Below are 16530 nucleotides of genomic sequence, written 5' to 3' on the forward strand. Positions count from 1 at the left end.
AAAATAAACAGTACACAACAGCTGCGTTCTTAGACATATCTAAAGCCTTTGATTCAGTATGGCTATATGGCTTAATCTATAAGGTCCTGAAAACTAACATTCCGGAATACCTTAAAGCATTAATTTACTCATTTCTTGAAGATAGAAAATTTTGCGTTAGAGTGAATGCTTATACATCGGAATCAAAACCCATCAAGTCAGGAGTTCCACAGGGCAGCGTTCTCTCACCTCTTCTATTTAATATCTGCTTACATGATATTCCAATTCACGAAAATGAGCAAAAAGCATTATTTGCAGACGACATCGTTATCATAACGCAAAATGAAAACCAGGAACAATCTATCAAAGATCTGCAAATTTCAATTAATGAAATTAATAAGTGGCTGTCAACATGGTGTTTCCACTTAAATCCCAGTAAGTGTGAGGCCAAGATATTCACTCTTAGACAAGTCAAAAATCCCACGATGATAACAATAGATGATCATCATTTAAATTGGAATCCGAAAGATAGCGCAGTTAAATATCTGGGTGTTTACTTGGACCAAAGGCTCACATGGAAGTACCATATTAACAAAAAACTAAACGAAGCATACGTCAGATTACACGAACTATACCCTATCATTAATAGAAGATCAAAATTAAAAATTGAATGTGCAGTGCTACTTTATAAATCATTAATAAGACCTATAGTAACATATGCATGCCCAGTTTGGAGTTCATCAGCTAAAGCAAACATCAACAAAATCCAAATTCTGCAAAACAAAATATTAAGAATAGCTGTAGATGCACCGTGGTTTGTGCGGAATTCGCAAATACATGAAGAATTGCATATAGAAACGATCAATGAACATATTAACAAAACAACGAGGAAATATCTGGAAAATTTGCAAAAGTGTCCAAGTGCACGCAGCCATCACCTGGGAGAGCTAGGAATCCATACTCGACTAAAAAGAAAACTTCCCCAAGACAACCTGGCAGAAGAAGATATTCTAATAAACAGTGAATAGTTTCAGGAAGACATTTGTTTCCCACGTATCATTGTGAAACCACCTTATTATATTATAAAAACCATGAAAGAACATTGTAATGTTGAGCTGGTTATTGTTGATATTAAAAAAAAAAAAAAAAAAAAAAAAGATTTTAGTTAAATCGCATTTTCAAATTTTAATTAAAACGAATTTTCTAAAGTTTAATTTCACAAAATTTATCAACTAGATAGTGGATGATATTTAATTATATGCACCCTCCCTAAATTTTCTAAAATTACGAAATCCCTTCCCGTTAACAATAGGCGGGTGTTCTTATAGCTACGGGGTAAGCAAAACGATGCAAAACCTGGAGCCACAAATCGTTCGCTCTTTAATTAATTAACGTTAGGGTTGGAACGGGGGTGGTGATGGTGGTTTAGTTGCAAACTCTCTGCGCTTGCTTTTGCTTGTACCCGCTTTAGCGAAGTCCCCGGTTTTTTGTGAGCACGTCATTCCCCAGGAACTTTAGAGAGTGATTACGTTGTCTCCCAAGTGACATAGCTCTAATGTGTAATTTGTACGTGCAGTCTACGACATTTGTTATCCATACGACTTCATAAATAGGTCGTTAAACGAAAGTTTGAGAATTAGATGTTCTATTTGTGAAAATAACTGATTTCTGATCTCAATTAAGGACCATTATCTTCTCTTTATCTGTCTTGGAAGGCCACGAAGTTCCTTCGAACATGTGATTTATCGGGAAAATTCCTCCTTTACAACATTCCAAACTTAGTCCCGAACTAGTGCTGCCAAACACAGAAACCCAGAGTATGCTAAATAGTTGAATTCTATTCTCTACGAAATACCACGTGGAGATTTCTTTATTTTCAAATTCCAAGAGATTTTCTATTTCCATCTTTATAAATGGTGCTTTGACACGGTATCTATCGTTGTATAAATATTCAGAATTAAATGGAAAAGGGGTTATACTCTTGCACGAAACTAAGATTCCCAAAAAGTTTGTTGATCAAGAGCTTAAAGCTCCGCCCCGAGAGGAAATCGAATAAACTTCTTAAATTTCCAGAAGTTATCCGGAGAAAACAGGAAATTTGATAAAGCTGGAACATCGATCCGATGAGATGAGAAGATCCGAAAGGGGAAAGTTTCGTTTTGCTGCACGCCGCGGAGAAGTACTTATTAGTTTCCATTGGTTCAAAACTCTCGTTAATCCGAATATTTTCTACAAGTTTACTGATCACTTTTATTATTACTTTTCACCACTTTTTTTTTTATAATATACAAAAACGCCAAATAAATCGCAATAAAGAACTTTCAAAAGACACAAATTCTTTAGAACATGATGATTAAATTTGTTCGGGAATTCCTACGGAAGTGCATCACAAAATGAAACTTTGAAAGTTTAAACGTGTATAGAAATATATCTTTGACAGGAACACAAAGAACGTTTGACTTTAAAATGCAATTGTAATGATCTAATTTGGTACAATGGAATCGTCCCTTCCTTTGAAGTATTCTTTATTAGTAATATTTCAAGCAATGCATTCCAATGAAAAGGAATTCTTTGTTGAATGGTTTGATTTAAATTTATATATAAAAAGTGTGATAATTTAAAAAAATCACTCAGATCATGATTAGGAGGTAAGAGGCTCTATTTTTAGATAAAGTATAAAAATAATGAGACTTGATATAAAAAGTTTCCAGAGAAAATTGTTTATAGCAAAACATGTTCGTTTGGGTTAAATCAGAAATGGAATGATTTTTATAAAATCACTCAGACCTTAGTTATGGGAGTTAAGAAATAATTTATACTTTAAATTAAAGCTAAGAGGCTGAATTTTTATATAAACGATAAATATAATGGGACTTAATATAAAAAGTTTCCAGAAAAAATGGTTTATAGCAAAACAAATTCGTTTAGGTTATGTCAGAAATGGAATGATTTTTATAAAATCACTCAGAGCTTATTTATGGGAGTTAGGAAATGATTTATACTTTAAATTAAAACTAAGAGACTCTATTTTTAGATCAAATATAAAAATAATGAGAGTTGATATAAAAAGTTTCCAGAAAAAATTGTTTATATAATCATGTTCGTTTGGGTTATGTCAAAAATGGAATGATTTTTATAAAATCACTCAGACCTTATTTATAGGAGTTAGAAAGTGATTTACACTTTAAATTAAAGCTAAGAAACTGTATTTTTAGATAAGAGATAAAAATAATAGGACTTAATATAAAAAGTTTCCAGAGAAAATGGTTTATAGCAAAACATGTTCATTTGGGTTATTTCAGAAATGGAATGATTTTTATAAAATCACTCTAACCTTATTTATAGGAGTTAAGAAGTGATTTATACATTAAATTAAAGCTAAGAGGCTCTACTTTTAGATAAAGTATAAAAATAATGAGACTTGATATAAAAAGTTTTCAGAAAAAATGATTTCCAGCAAAACATGTTCGTTTGGGTTATTTCAGAAATGGAATGAATTTTATAAAATCACTCAGACCTTATTTATAGGAGTTAAGAAGTGATTTATACTTTAGATTAAAGCTAAGAGGCTCTACTTTTAGATAAACTATAAAAATAATGAGACTTGATATAAAAAGTTTCCAAAAAAATTGGTTTATAGCACAACATGTTTGTTTGGGTTAGATCAGAAATGGAATGATTTTTATAAAATCACTCAGACCTTATTTATAGGAGTTAAGAAGTGATTTATACTTTAAATTAAAGCTAAGAGATTCTACTTTTAGATAAAGTATAAAAATAATGAGACTTGGTATAAAAAGTTTCCAGAAAGAATTGTTTATAACAAAACATGTTCGTTTGGGTTAAATCAGAAATGGAATGATTTTTATAAAATCACTCAGACCTTATTTATAGGAGTTAGAAACTGATTTATACTTTAAATTAAAGCTAAGAGATTCTACTTTTAGATAAAGTATAAAAATAATGAGACTTGGTATAAAAAGTTTCCAGAAAAAAGTGTTTATAACAAAACATGTTCGTTTGGGTTAAATCAGAAATGGAATGATTTTTATAAAATCACTCAGACCTTATTTATAGGAGTTAGAAAGTGATTTATACTTTAAATTAAAGCTAAGAGGCTGCATTTTTACATAAACGATAAAAATAATAGGACTTAATATAAAAAGTTTCCAGAAAAAATTGTTTATAGCAAAACATGTTCGTTTGGGTTAAATCAGAAATAGAATGATTTTTATAAAATCACTCAAACCTTATTTATAGGAGTTAGAAACTGATTTATACCTTAAATTAAAGCTAAGAGGCTCTATTTTTAGATAAAGTATAAAAATAATGAGACTTCATATAAAAATTTTCCCAGGAAAAATTGTTTATAGCAAAACATGTTCGTTTGGGTTAAATCAGAAATGGAATGATTTTTATAAAATCACTCAGACCTTATTTATAGGAGTTAGAAAGTGATTTATACTTTAAATTAAAGCTATGAGGCTGCATTTTTACATAAACGATAAAAATAATAGGACTTAATATAAAAAGTTTCCAGAAAAAATTGTTTATAGCAAAACCTGTTCGTTTGGGTTGTCAGTAATTGAATGATTTTTATAGAACCACTCAGACCTTCTTTATAGGAGTTAGAAAGTGATTTATACTTTAAATTAAAGCTAAGAGGCTCAAATTTTAGATAAAGTATAAAAACAATGAGACTTGATATAAAAAGTTTCCAGAAAAAATTGTTTATATAATCATGTTCATTTGGGTTATGTCAAAAATAGAATGATTTTTATAAAATCACTCAGACCTTATTTATAGGAGTTAGAAAGTGATTTACACTTTAAATTAAAGCTAAGAAGCTGTATTTTTAGATAAGAGATAAAAATAATAGGACTTAATATAAAAAGTTTCCAGAGAAAATTGTTTATAGCAAAACATGTTCATTTGGGTTATTTCAGAAATGGAATGATTTTTATAAAATCACTCTAACCTTATTTATAGGAGTTAAGAAGTGATTTATACATTAAATTAAAGCTAAGAGGCTCTACTTTTAGATAAAGTATAAAAATAATGAGACTTGATATAAAAAGTTTCCAAAAAAATTGGTTTATAGCACAACATGTTTGTTTGGGTTATATCAGAAATGGAATGATTTTTATAAAATCACTCAGACCTTATTTATAGGAGTTAGAAACTGATTTATATTTTAAATTAAAGCTAAGAGATTCTACTTTCAGATAAAGTATAAAAATAATGAGACTTGGTATAAAAAGTTTCCAAAAAAATTGGTTTATAGCACAACATGTTCGTTTGGGTTAAATCAGAAATGGAATGATTTTTATAGAATCACTCAGACCTTATTTATAGGAGTTAGAAACTGATTTATATTTTAAATTAAAGCTAAGAGATTCTACTTTTAGATAAAGTATAAAAATAATGAGACTTGGTATAAAAAGTTTCCAAAAAAATTGGTTTATAGCACAACATGTTCGTTTGGGTTAAATCAGAAATAGAATGATTTTTATAAAATCACTCAGACCTTATTTATAGGAGTTAGAAACTGATTTCTACCTTAAATTAAAGCTAAGAGGCTCTATTTTTAGATAAAGTATAAAAATAATTAGACTTCATATAAAAAGTTTCCAGAAAAAATTGTTTATAGCAAAACATGTTCGTTTGGGTTAAATCAGAAATGGAATGATTTTTATAAAATCACTCAGACCTTATTTATAGGAGTTAGAAAGTGATTTATACTTTAAATTAAAGCTAAGAGGCTGCATTTTTACATAAACGATAAAAATAATAGGACTTAATATAAAAAGTTTCCAGAAAAAATTGTTTATAGCAAAACATGTTCGTTTGGGTTGTCAGTAATTGAATGATTTTTATAGAACCACTCAGACCTTATTTATAGGAGTTAGAAACTGATTTATACTTTAAATTAAAGCTAAGAGGCTCAAATTTTAGATAAAGTATAAAAACAATGAGACTTGATATAAAAATTTTCCAGGAAAAATTGTTTATAGCAAAACATGCTCGTTTGGGTTAAATCAGAAATGGAATGATTTTTATATAATCACTCAGACCTTATTTATAGGAGTTAGAAACTGATTTATACTTTAAATTAAAGCTAACAGGCTCTACTTTTAGATAAAGTATAAAAATAATGAGTCTTGATATAAAACGTTTACAGAAAAAGATGGTTTACAGCAAAACATGTTCGGTTGGGTTATGTCAGAAATTGAATAATTTTTATAAAATCACTCAAACCTTATTTATAGGAGTTAGAAAGTGATTTACACTTTAAATTAAAGCTAAGAAGCTGTATTTTTAGATAAGGGATAAAAATGATAGGACTTAATATAAAAAGTTTGCAGAAAAAATTGTTTATATAATCATGTTCGTTTGGGTTATGTCAAAAATGGAATGATTTTTATAAAATCACTCAGACCTTATTTATAAGAGTTAGAAAGTGATTTACACTTTAAATTAAAGCTAAGAAGCTGTATTTTTAGATAAGAGATAAAAATAATAGGACTTAATATAATAAGTTTCCAGAGAAAATTGTTTATAGCAAAACATGTTCGTTTGGGTTAAATCAGAAATGGAATGATTTTTATAAAATCACTCAGATCTTATTTATAGGAGTTAAGAAGTGATTTATACTTTAAATTAAACCTAACAGGCTCTACTTTTAGATAAAGTATAAAAATAATGAGACTTGATATAAAAAGTTTCCCGAAAAAATTGTTTATAGCAAAACATGTTCGTTTGGATTAAATCAGAAATGGAATGATTTTTATAAAATCACTCAGACCTTATTTATAGGAGTTAGAAACTGATTTATACCTTAAATTAAAGCTAAGAGGTTCTATTTTTAGATAAAGTATAAAAATAATGAGACTTCATATAAAAAGTTTGCAGAAAAAATTGTTTATAGCAAAACATGTTCGTTTAGGTTATTTCAGAAATTGAATGATTTTTATAAAATCACTCAGACCTTATTTATAGGAGTTAGAAACTGATTTATACTTTAAATTAAAGCTAAGAGATTTTACTTTTAGATAAAGTATAAAAATAATGAGACTTGATATAAAAAGTTTCCAGAAAGAATGGTTTACAGCAAAACATGTTCGTTTGGGTTATGTCAGAAATGGAATAATTTTTATAAAATCACTCAAACCTTATTTATAGGAGTTAAGAAGTGATTTATACTTTAAATTAAACCTAACAGGCTCTACTTTTAGATAAAGTATAAAAATAATGGGACTTAATATAAAAAGTTTCCAGAAAAAATTGTTTATAGCAAAACCTGTTCGTTTGGGTTATTTCAGAAATGGAATGATTTTTATAAAATCACTCAAACTTTATTTATAGGAGTTAAGAAGTGATTTATACATTAAATTAAAGCTAAGAGGCTCTACTTTTAGATAAAGTATAAAAATAATGAGACTTGATATAAAAAGTTTCCAGAAAAAAGGTTTACAGCAAAACATGTTCGTTTGGGTTATATCAGAAATGGAATAATTTTAATAAAATCACTCAGACCTTATTTAAAGGAGTTAGAAAGTGATTTATACTTTAAATTAATGCTAAGAGGCTCTACTTTTAGATAAAGTATAAAAATAACGAGACTAGATATAAAAAGTTTCCAGAAAAAATGGTTTACAGCAAAACATGTTCGTTTAGGTTATGTCAGAAATGCAATAATTTTTATAAAATCACTCAGACCATATTTATGGGAACTAAGAAGTGATTTATACTTTAAAGTAAAGCTAAGAGTCTCTATTTTTAGATAAGATATAAAAATAATGAGACTTAATATAAAAAGTTTCCAGAGAAAATTGTTTACAGCAAAACATGTTCAGAGTTAGGAAGTGATTTATGTTTTAAATTAAAGCAAAAAGACTCTATTTTTAGACAACATATAAAAATAATGGGATTTGATCGATAATGTGTACCTTATTTGAAGCGAGTGCTTAAATTCGGTTACAGAACGTGTTACATCAAAGACACGACATAAAATCAGTTCTCTATCAAAGTGCTTGTTTAAACAAGTTACTACATTCACTGTCCTTGGTAGAGATCTGCTCCAATTTACTCTATGCCATTGGTTTACATAAATATCCCGTAATCTGACAGAGATGGATTAATCGTGTATTACGTACCAAATTAGAACAAGAAGTGTTTATTCATCTTGCTAATGTTATTAGTTATTACTAAAAATGATTTGGCGATACTACGATTTTAATTTCATTAATAATAATCGCTGTAATTGGAAATACCATGTTGTTTTTTAGCACTATAATAATTTCACCTATAACTCGTAAATCTCTATTTGGGGAACCCGCAGTCTCCATAGTACCATTAATAATAATTTAGCGTTTCGGGTGAGTCGAAAAAACGAGATTGGGCGGGCACGTTTCTGAAAATCGAAGTGCCCCCCCTCTTCCCGGTTGCGAAGACAACGTTTTAATTAAGTGCAGCTCTTATCGCAATTTGCGACCGTTCTTGTTTTGCCCCTAAAAAGAACGTTGAGAGTGGTAGAGACATTAATCAAATCCAATGACGCCCGAACTGATAAGAACGGTAGCGGTCTCGAAGTTCCGATTTCCATGGAAACTGGGCCGAAAAATTCGAAGGGAAATTCGAAGTGAAATGCGAAGAGAACTCTATCCACGTAACAAGAATTAACATAACTAATCGATTTATTCTTTTTTATGGGCTAGATTTAAATCTCAATATTTTTAAGAAAAAAATAATAAAATTGAATTTTGAATGTAAAGGTATTATAAATATAAAAGTTAAAAGTATTAGTTTTAAGTATAAAAAATGTGTTAAGTTTAAAAAATCACTCAGATTTTATTTATAAGAGTAAGGAAGTGATTTATATCTTGAAGAACAGCAAAAATGATATTCATTCTGACATTACTAATATGGTTATGAAGAAGTTGTTCTGATTAGCAATCATGCGTTTTTGCATCATTATGAACAATTTATATGCGCAATATTTTATCCTATCACTTTTCAATTTCTTAATTACCATAGACTTTAATGAGGAAAAATATCAATTTTGATGTTTTAAGCATTTCCACTTTTTACTTCAAACATGGTTATAACTAAGGTCGACCTGGTTATGGATTATGTTTTTTTGGTTTATTATAAATAAATTATTAGCAAAATATTTTTCTGCATCGTTTTTAGTTTTTGAGTTATCTTCATTATTATAGTCAGTCTTTAGTGACGAAAATCATCAATTTTGATATTTTGGGGTTTTCTACTTTCTAACTAGAATATGGTTATAAAAAAGTTGTTCTGATTATCAATCATGCGTTTTTGCATCATTATGAACAATTTATATGCACCATATTTTATCCTATCAGTTTTAATTTCTTAATTACCATAGACTTTAATGACGAAAAATATCAATTTTGATGTTTTAAGCATTTCCACTTTTTACTTCGAACGTGGTTATAACAAAGGTCGACCTGCTTATGGATTATGTTTTTTTGGTTTATTATAAACAAATTATTAGCAAAATATTTTTCTCCATCCCTTTTAGTTTTTGAGTTATCTTCATTATTATAGTCAGTCTTTAGCGACAAAAATCATCAATTTTGATATTTTGAGGATTTCTACTTTCTAACTAGAATATAGTTATAAAAAAGTTGATCTGATTATCAATCATGCATCTTTGCATCATTATTAACAATTTATACGCACAATATTTTATCCTATCACTTTTAATTTCTTAATTACCATAGACTTTAATAACGAAAAATATCAATTTTGATGTTTTAAGCATTTCCACTTTTTACTTCGAACAAGGTTATAACAAAGGTCGACCTGCTTATGGATTATGTTTTTTTGGTTTGTTATAAACAAATTATTAGCAAAATATTTTTCTCCATCGCTTTTAGTTTTTGAGTTATCTTCATTATTATAGTCACTCTTTAGCGACGAAAATCATCAATTTTGATATTTTGGGGATTTCTAGTTTCTAACTAGAACATGGTTATAAAAAAGTTGTTCTGATTATCAATAATGCGTTTTTACATCATTATGAACAATTTATATCCACAATATTTTATCCTATCACTTTTAATTTCTTAATTACCATAGACTATAATGACGAAAAATATCAATTTTGATGTTTTAAGCATTTCCCCTTTTTACTTCGAACATGGTTATAACTAAAGTCGACCTAGTTATGGATTATGTTTTTTTGGTTTATTATAAACAATTTATTAGCAAAATATTTTTCTCCATCGCTTTTAGTTTTTGAGTTATCTTCATTATTATAGTCAGTCTTTAGCGACGAAAAACATCAATTTTGATATTTTGGGGTTTTCTACTTTCTAACTAGAATATGGTTATAAAAAAGTTGATCTGATTATCAATCATGCGTTTTTGCATCATTATTAACAATTTATACGCACAATATTTTATCCTATCACTTTTAATTTCTTAATTACCATAGACTTTAATAACAAAAAATACCAATTTTGATGTTTTAAGCATTTCCACTTTTTACTTCGAACATGGTTATAACTAAGGTCGATCTGGTTATGGATTATGTTTTTTTGGTTTATTATAAATAAATTATTAGCAAACTATTTTTCTCCATCGCTTTTAGTTTTTGAGTTATCTTCATTATTATAGTCAGTCTTTAGCGACGAAAAACATCAATTTTGATATTTTGGGCATTTCTACTTTCTAACTAGAATATGGTTATAAAAAAGTTGTTCCGATTATCAACCATGCGTTTTTGCATCATTATGAACAATTTATATGCACAATATTTTATCCTATCACTTTAAATTTCTTAATTACCATAGACTTAAATGACGAAAAATATCAATTTTGATGTTTTAAGCATTTCCACTTTTTACTTCGAACAAGGTTATAACTAAGGTCGACCTGGTTATGGATTATGTTTTTTTGGTTTATTATAAACAAATTATTAGCAAAATATTTTTCTCCATCGCTTTTAGTTTTTGAGTTATCTTCATTATTATAGTCAGTCTTTAGCGACGAAAAACATCAATTTTGATATTTTGGGGATTTCTACTTTCTAACTAGAATATGGTTATAAAAAAGTTGTTCTGATTACCAATCTTGCGTTTTTGCATCATTATGAACAATTTATATGCACCATATTTTATCCTATCAGTTTTAATTTCTTAATTACCATAGACTTTAATGACGAAAAATATCAATTTTGATGTTTTAAGCATTTCCACTTTTTACTTCGAACAAGGTTATAACTAAGGTCAACCTGGTTATGGATTATGTTTTTTTGGTTTATTATACACAAATTATTAGCAAAATATTTTTCTCCATCGCTTTTAGTTTTTGAGTTATCTTCATTATTATAGTCAGTCTTTAGCGACGAAAATCATCAGTTTTGATATTTTGGGGATTTCTAATTTCTAACTAGAATCTGGTTACAAAGAAGTTGTTCTGATTATCAATTATGCGTTTTTGCATCATTATGAACAATTTATATGCACAATATTTTATCCTATCTCTTTTAATTTCTTAATTACCATAGACTTTAATGACGAAAAATATCAATTTTGGTGTTTTAAGCATTTTCACTTTTTACTTCGAACAAGGTTATAACTAAGGTCGACCTGCTTATGGATTATGTTTTTTTGGTTTATTATAAACAAATTATTAGCAAAATATTTTTCTCCATCGCTTTTAGTTTTTGAGTTATCTTCATTATTATAGTCAGTCTTTAGCGACAAAAATCATCAATTTTGATATTTTGAGGATTTCTACTTTCTAACTAGAATATAGTTATAAAAAAGTTGATCTGATTATCAATCATGCATCTTTGCATCATTATTAACAATTTATACGCACAATATTTTATCCTATCACTTTTAATTTCTTAATTACCATAGACTTTAATAACGAAAAATATCAATTTTGATGTTTTAAGCATTTCCACTTTTTACTTCGAACAAGGTTATAACTAAGGTCAACCTGGTTATGGATTATGTTTTTTTGGTTTATTATAAACAAATTATTAGCAAAATATTTTTCTCCATCTCTTTTAGTTTTTGAGTTATCTTCATTATTATAGTCAGTCTTTATCGACGAAAAACACCAATTTTGATATTTTGGGAATTTCTACTTTCTAACTAGAATATGGTTATAAAAAAGTTGTTCTGATTACCAATAATACGTTTTTGCATCATTATTAACAGTTTATATCCACAATATTTTATCCTATCACTTTTAATTTCTTAATTACCACAGACTTTAATGACGAAAAATATCAATTTTGATGTTTTAAGCATTTTCCACTTTTTGTTGCATATTTTTATTTAATTAAAAGTAGAACTAATACTAAGTACCTCAAGTTTAGCCGTCTTCAGAGACGCACGCGCAAACTAACAACATTACAAAACAAGAATAGGCTAAGTTAAGCATTTGCTAATTCAAAGTGTGAAATAATAGTGACGTCACGAACGGGCCTTCGTATTAGTTCGTTATACCGAGGTTTTACTGTAATAATATAATTGTGATCAAGCTTTATATCGTGGTTGATTTTTTAAGAAAAAGGGGAGATTTCTTTTGAGTTGCCACCGTCGCATTTTACCCCTGGGGGGATACATTTCCGTCTTAATTTGGGGGCACACAAAAAGGATTTTATGCGAGCACAAAACGAAGCTGACGGCGGTATTCAAAGCCTACTTCGGTGGTGTTCGTTCGAATGGAAATGTAGTAGAATACAGCAACGGGGGCGGTAATTTATCATTTTCCGGGACTGAGTAATCCCGGGGCCCTGGCGGTAGTTATTTCAAAAATGAACCGCCGGTGCACGAAAAATGGAATAAAAATAACAGCGGCGGCGCCCTCCCCGTCCGGATTTGCCCGGAGCCGCAACGCGCTATTTTGTGATTTAAACTACGGGACAATTTAATGAACCGGTGGGAAATTTATGGCACCGTTCCGATCTCCACATCGCAATTTCCATTTCGAAAGGAATACGAAATTACAGGGCAGCGGGATTATAAAAATAAGAACAAAATCTGTTTGATATTTGAAACATGACGTAAATTGATTGTTAAAATAAGCTTTTTATTTTTAAATTATTCAAATATCATTCGCAGACATCGAATTTCCGAATGAATACAATACTCCATCAGCTGTCAAAATATAATCAAACGTCACCGTAGACAAAAGCTCCTTACACCCCACCGAATCTACGAGGAGTTTCACCCTCGCCCCCGCGATTTCTCTTCGAAAATTGAATATTTATAATTCCCCTTACTCACTAATGGTATTCGAGCAGAACGAGGAAGAAAAATAAAATGATATGTCGCCTCGTCGGGAAAATATTTTCATCCCTTTCACTGCAAAATGGAATTTCTATAAATTGGATATTTTTAATCCGATTTTTAAATCGGAAATTTCTCAATTTACCAATGATTCCATTTTCATCGTTTCCATAAAACTTAAATTAACTCAACTTTTGATTATTAAAGAAATATTTATTTCTTTTTTGTTTCTCTTTTTTCAGAACAATGTCGATACACGAAAGGAGACTGGTCCGAGTGCGACCAGAAGACGAACATGCGGTCGAGGACACTTACTCTTAAAAAGGGTGATCAGAAGACGTGCGAGCCGACGAAGACGATGCAGAAAAAATGCAGGAAAGGTACGTGTTGTGTAATGCGGCAATCTGCAAGCGAAAGGCGCGCACTGTGCTCGTGACGGGAATAATTCCATTTCTGCTTTGTAATCCAACTGAAACCGTCGACGCAGACATTTAATTTGAGACCTTGTATAAGGAATACATATAAACCTTGACGTTTCTATGTTGTTTATTAGAAATGTTGATTTTCTACCATCATAATAATCAATCATAAAAGAGTTAAAATTGTCACACACAATGATTTATAGTACAAAACTGTGTTTTAAAGATTAGATTAGATACCGGAAGTGTCAACAATATCGTCATATAATAACAACATCGTTAAATATTATTTACTAACCAGTTAAAAGTATTTTTTAACATAATCAGGGATGATGTCGAGGGATATTGAATAAAGGAAAATGATGATGACGAATTCTAGGGATGATACTAACATTTAGATTCAATGTTGAAGGAAGCTAAGTGATTAGGATGAGGTTGAAAGATGTCAATATTGGTTAGATGTTGATTTAGTTGCAGCGATGTTGAAGAATTCCATATGATTTTGAAAGTTGTCATCTACGATATTGAATACAGTTAGGTACAATGTTGAAAATGTTAGAGATGGTTTGAAAAATATGAGGTTGTTGTTGAAATGTCACTAAAAGTACTAATAAAAATGAGAGTTTATCCTAAAAATAGTTAAAAACTAATAAAATAGTAAAAGTGGAGAGAAATAAATGTTGTACTTTACCGATGATAGTATTTATTGTTATTTTTTGGTTTCTACCGGTTTCGGCTTGACGCCATCCTCAGGAAATCACGTTATATGATTTCTTTTCTATTACTAAACATAACATTAACTGCTTAACGTTCAAATCACTAAAATTAAACTTTTATATAAACCCACGCTGTTTTTAGTGTTTGTGGGTAATTTTAGTCGCGAAAGTCTGTGGAGAGAAATAAATGTTGTACTTCGAAAGTCTTCAGACCTTCCGAAACCGGAGAAACCAAAAAATAACAATAAATACTATCATCGTTAAAGTACAACATTTATTTTTCTCCACTTTTATTAAACACACGGTGATAAAAAGGAATCAAGCAAATATAAACATTATAAAATAGTGTTGAGGAAGGTTATGGACGATGCTTAAAAAAATCTTGAGTAATGTTCGTGGCGAATTTACAAGTGTTTAAGTAGAAAATTGAAAGACGTTATTGATGATTCTGAAACTAGTTAGAGATGTTAATGAATTAGAGACTGTGTTAAGGCAGACCATGGGTGGACAGATGGCATAGACCATAATAATCGAAGACACATCCAGTACCACAACTGTAATATATTGAGCAGTTTTACCACCTCAGTTTATCCTAAAGGCAAAAATGCTGTAATTCATGTCTTTTTAACACTTTGACAGGTTATAAGTCAAAAATTAGACGTGATAGAAGAAAGCTTTTTGTACCAAAAACTTTTCATGTTAACCCAGCAAACATTCTTAATACACAATTATAACATATCACGCAGTATTGCCAACTTAACTTAGTCTAAAAGCGAAAATGATGTACTAATTCATGTTTTTAACACTATGGCAGGTTATAAGTCAAAAATTAGAAGTGATAGAAGAAAGCGTTTTGTACCAAAAACCTTTCATGTTAACCCAGCAAACATTCTTAATTCACAATTATAACATACCAAGCAGTATTGCCAACTTAACTTAGCCTAAAAGCAAAAATGCTGTAATTCATGTTTTTAACACTATTACTGGTTATAAGTAAAAAATTAGAGAAGATAGAAGATAGCTTTTTGTATTAAAAATCTTCTATGTTAACCTAACACACATTCTTGATACACAATTATACCATATCACGCAATATTGCCAACTCAGCTTAGTCTAAAAGCAAAAATGCTGTTATTCACGTTGTTAACACTATGACAGGTTATAAGTCAAAAATTAGAAGAGATAGAAGAAAGCTTTTTGTAACAAAAACCTTCCATGTTAACCTAGCAAACATTCTTAATTCACAATTATAACATACCAAGCAGTATTCCCAACTTGGCTTAGCCTAAAAGCAAACATTTTGTTATTTACGTTTTTAACACTATGACAGGTTATAAGTCAAAAATTAGTAGAGATAGAACAAAGCTTTTTGTACCAAAAACCTTTCATGTTAACCTAGTAAACATTCTTAATACACAATTATAACACATCAAGCAGTATTGCCAACATAGCTTAGCGTAAAAGCAAAAATGCTGTAATTCATGTTTTTCGAACAGAATGATAGGTTATAAGTAAAAAATTAAAGAAGATAGAAGAAAGCTTTTTCAACTAAAAATCTTCCATGTTAACCTAGCAAATATTCTTAATACACAATTACAACATATCAAGCAGTATTGCCAACTCAGCTTAGCCTAAAACCAAAAAATGATGTTATTAATGTTTTTAACAATACGACAGGTTATAAGTCAAAAATTAGAAGAGATGAAACAAAGCTTTTTGTACCAAAAACCTTTCATGATAACTCAGCAAACATTCTTAATTCACAATTATAACATACCAAGCAGTATTGCCAATTCAGCTTAGTCTAAAAGCGAAAATGATGTAATTCTTGTTTTTAACACTATAACAGTCAAAAAATAGAGAAGAGAGAAAAAAGCTTTTTGTACCAAAAATCTTCCATGTTAACCTAGCAAACATTCTTAATACACAATTATAACATATCAAGCAGTATTGCCAACTTAACTTAGCCTAAAAGCGAAAACGCTGTAATTCGTGTTTTTAACACTATGACTGGTTATAAGTTAAAAATTAGAAGAGATAGAAGAAAGGTTTTTGTATATAAAATCTTCCATGTTAAATTAGCAAACATTCTTAATACACAATTACAACATATCACGTAGTATTGCCAACTTA

The 16530-nt window shown here is 29.3% G+C and overlaps 1 protein-coding gene across 3 annotated transcripts in view; it reads left to right on the forward strand.

The window, feature by feature from the left end:
• LOC111418561 (uncharacterized) overlaps window positions 1-16530 on the forward strand; it is a 122635-nt gene that overhangs the window by 76209 nt on the left and 29896 nt on the right. For all 3 annotated transcript variants that reach the window (XM_071194770.1, XM_071194761.1, XM_071194774.1), the window contains exon 3: window positions 13505-13642. In XM_071194770.1, coding sequence (XP_071050871.1) covers window positions 13505-13642 — 138 coding nt within the window. The remainder of the gene's footprint in view (window positions 1-13504; window positions 13643-16530) is intronic.

Source organism: Onthophagus taurus, chromosome 1 (assembly GCF_036711975.1).
Source record: "Onthophagus taurus isolate NC chromosome 1, IU_Otau_3.0, whole genome shotgun sequence".
Lineage (NCBI taxonomy): Eukaryota > Metazoa > Arthropoda > Insecta > Coleoptera > Scarabaeidae > Onthophagus > Onthophagus taurus.